This window comes from Mus pahari, chromosome 10 (assembly GCF_900095145.1).
Source record: "Mus pahari chromosome 10, PAHARI_EIJ_v1.1, whole genome shotgun sequence".
NCBI classification, from domain to species: Eukaryota; Metazoa; Chordata; class Mammalia; order Rodentia; family Muridae; genus Mus; species Mus pahari.
In genome coordinates this window covers 89,617,443-89,619,105 of record NC_034599.1, presented here as the reverse complement: position 1 = coordinate 89,619,105, position 1,663 = coordinate 89,617,443, and the positions used below count along the sequence as shown (strand labels likewise).

Below are 1,663 nucleotides of genomic sequence, written 5' to 3'. Positions count from 1 at the left end.
TTTTTTTTTATTTTATTTTTTGCTTTTTAACTCTTAGTCTTATTTCTGAATAGCATTTATAACACTTTTTTTGTTTATATTAGGGTTGAACAGAGAGCTTCACATACAGCAGGCATCTGTTTGATCATACAGAGACCATGGACTGTGGCTGTCATCCCTTAACTCCCAGCTGTGAGTAGTGAGGATCTTATAGAAGGTGTTCAACGGCTGATGTAAGTAGAAGAAGGGCTGATTTTCTCTCTCTTTTTTTTTCTTTTGGTTTTTCAAGATAGGGTTTCTCTGTGTAGCCCTGTCCTGGAACTCACTCTGTACACCAGGCTGGCCTTAAACTCAGAGATCCACCTGTTTCTGTCTCTGTCTCTGCCTCTACCTCCGAGTGCTGGAACTAAAGGTGTGCACCACCCCCGACCAGCAATTTTTTAAATTGGCTGATTTCTAAAAAAAGACAGGTCTAGTGGCAGACCCATCAATGCATCTGATCTCTTCTCAACTTATGGTTCAACTTCCAGGTCTCCAGGTTCACCCCAAGGGCTCTCCCATAACCCTGGTCTGTATCCAGTGAGAACCCTGTTAGGCTGGGTTGGCTAGAATTTGCTCTCACCACGAACATTTCTTAGTCATTTTTCTTTCTTTTTTTTTTTTGGGGGGGGGGTGAGGGTTTTTTGAAACAGGGTTTCTCTGTGTATCCTGAACTCAGAAATCCGCCTGCCTCTGCCTCCCAAGTGCTGGGATCAAAGGCGTGTGCCGCCACACCTGGCTTTCTTAGTCATTTTTCACTCTTGGTCCTCAGCTCTACATTCTCACTTTTCCCTGTGGCATCCATTCTAAGGGTAACTACGCAGGCTTCCATTCCTCAGTGGTCTCCTGAACACCATCTGTCTCACAGTTCTTTTCTGTCATATTGTACACTGAGAAAGTTCATCCCAGACCATCCCTTGCTAGAGACTGGAGTAGCTGTAACTGAAATGTCCTTACTTCACAGTCTTTCTTGTAAAGTTAGGATGGAAGTTAGGCTTCTAACAGAGGACAGAGGGCAAACACCCATGTAGACAAGCTTTGCAGAGGCTCTCTGTCATTTTGTGACCGGGGATGAGCTCACAAGGAAGGGCTCCACATACCAACAGCAAGGCCAGCCAGAGAGGCTGCACCCAAGCAGGACATGTCAAAGTGAGCAGGTCTGTCTATCTTCTCATTAATCAGGTCTGAAGTCATCTGCATGACGAAAGCATTGTTGCACACGCCTCCATCTGCCCTGTGGGAAGCAGAAGTCGAAGTGAGTTACTCTTAGACAACCATAAACTAGACTTTAGGAAGCTAACTTTTGCTGGGAGAGTGCTGGATGTTGAGCCAGAGCTTTGGGGGTGCTAAGCAGGCCTGGACCACTGAGCTGCCACCTCAACCCGGCTATGCTTTTATTTTTAGTTTCAAAATGATATCATTTGGCGCTGAACATCCGATGAGATCTTTACAACGGAAACAAAACCACAAAGGTCTCATGAAGCCTGGGTTGTCCTGGACTCCCTAGTTGAAGAGGTTCCAATTCTCCTGCCCTTGCCTCCCAAGTGCTGCAAATAAGTACCATGGCTTATGTATAGGATCTTACTGAGTAATCTTGAAATGCTTTTTCTTGCTTTTTCTTTTTTTTTTTTTTTTTTTTTTTTTT

The 1,663-nt window shown here is 44.5% G+C and overlaps 1 protein-coding gene across 1 annotated transcript in view; it reads right to left on the bottom strand.

Moving 5' to 3' along the window:
* Gk5 (glycerol kinase 5) overlaps nt 1–1,663 on the bottom strand; it is a 63,731-nt gene that overhangs the window by 3,178 nt on the left and 58,890 nt on the right. The window contains exon 15 of the mRNA XM_021207428.2: nt 1,119–1,252. Coding sequence (XP_021063087.1) covers nt 1,119–1,252 — 134 coding nt within the window. The remainder of the gene's footprint in view (nt 1–1,118; nt 1,253–1,663) is intronic.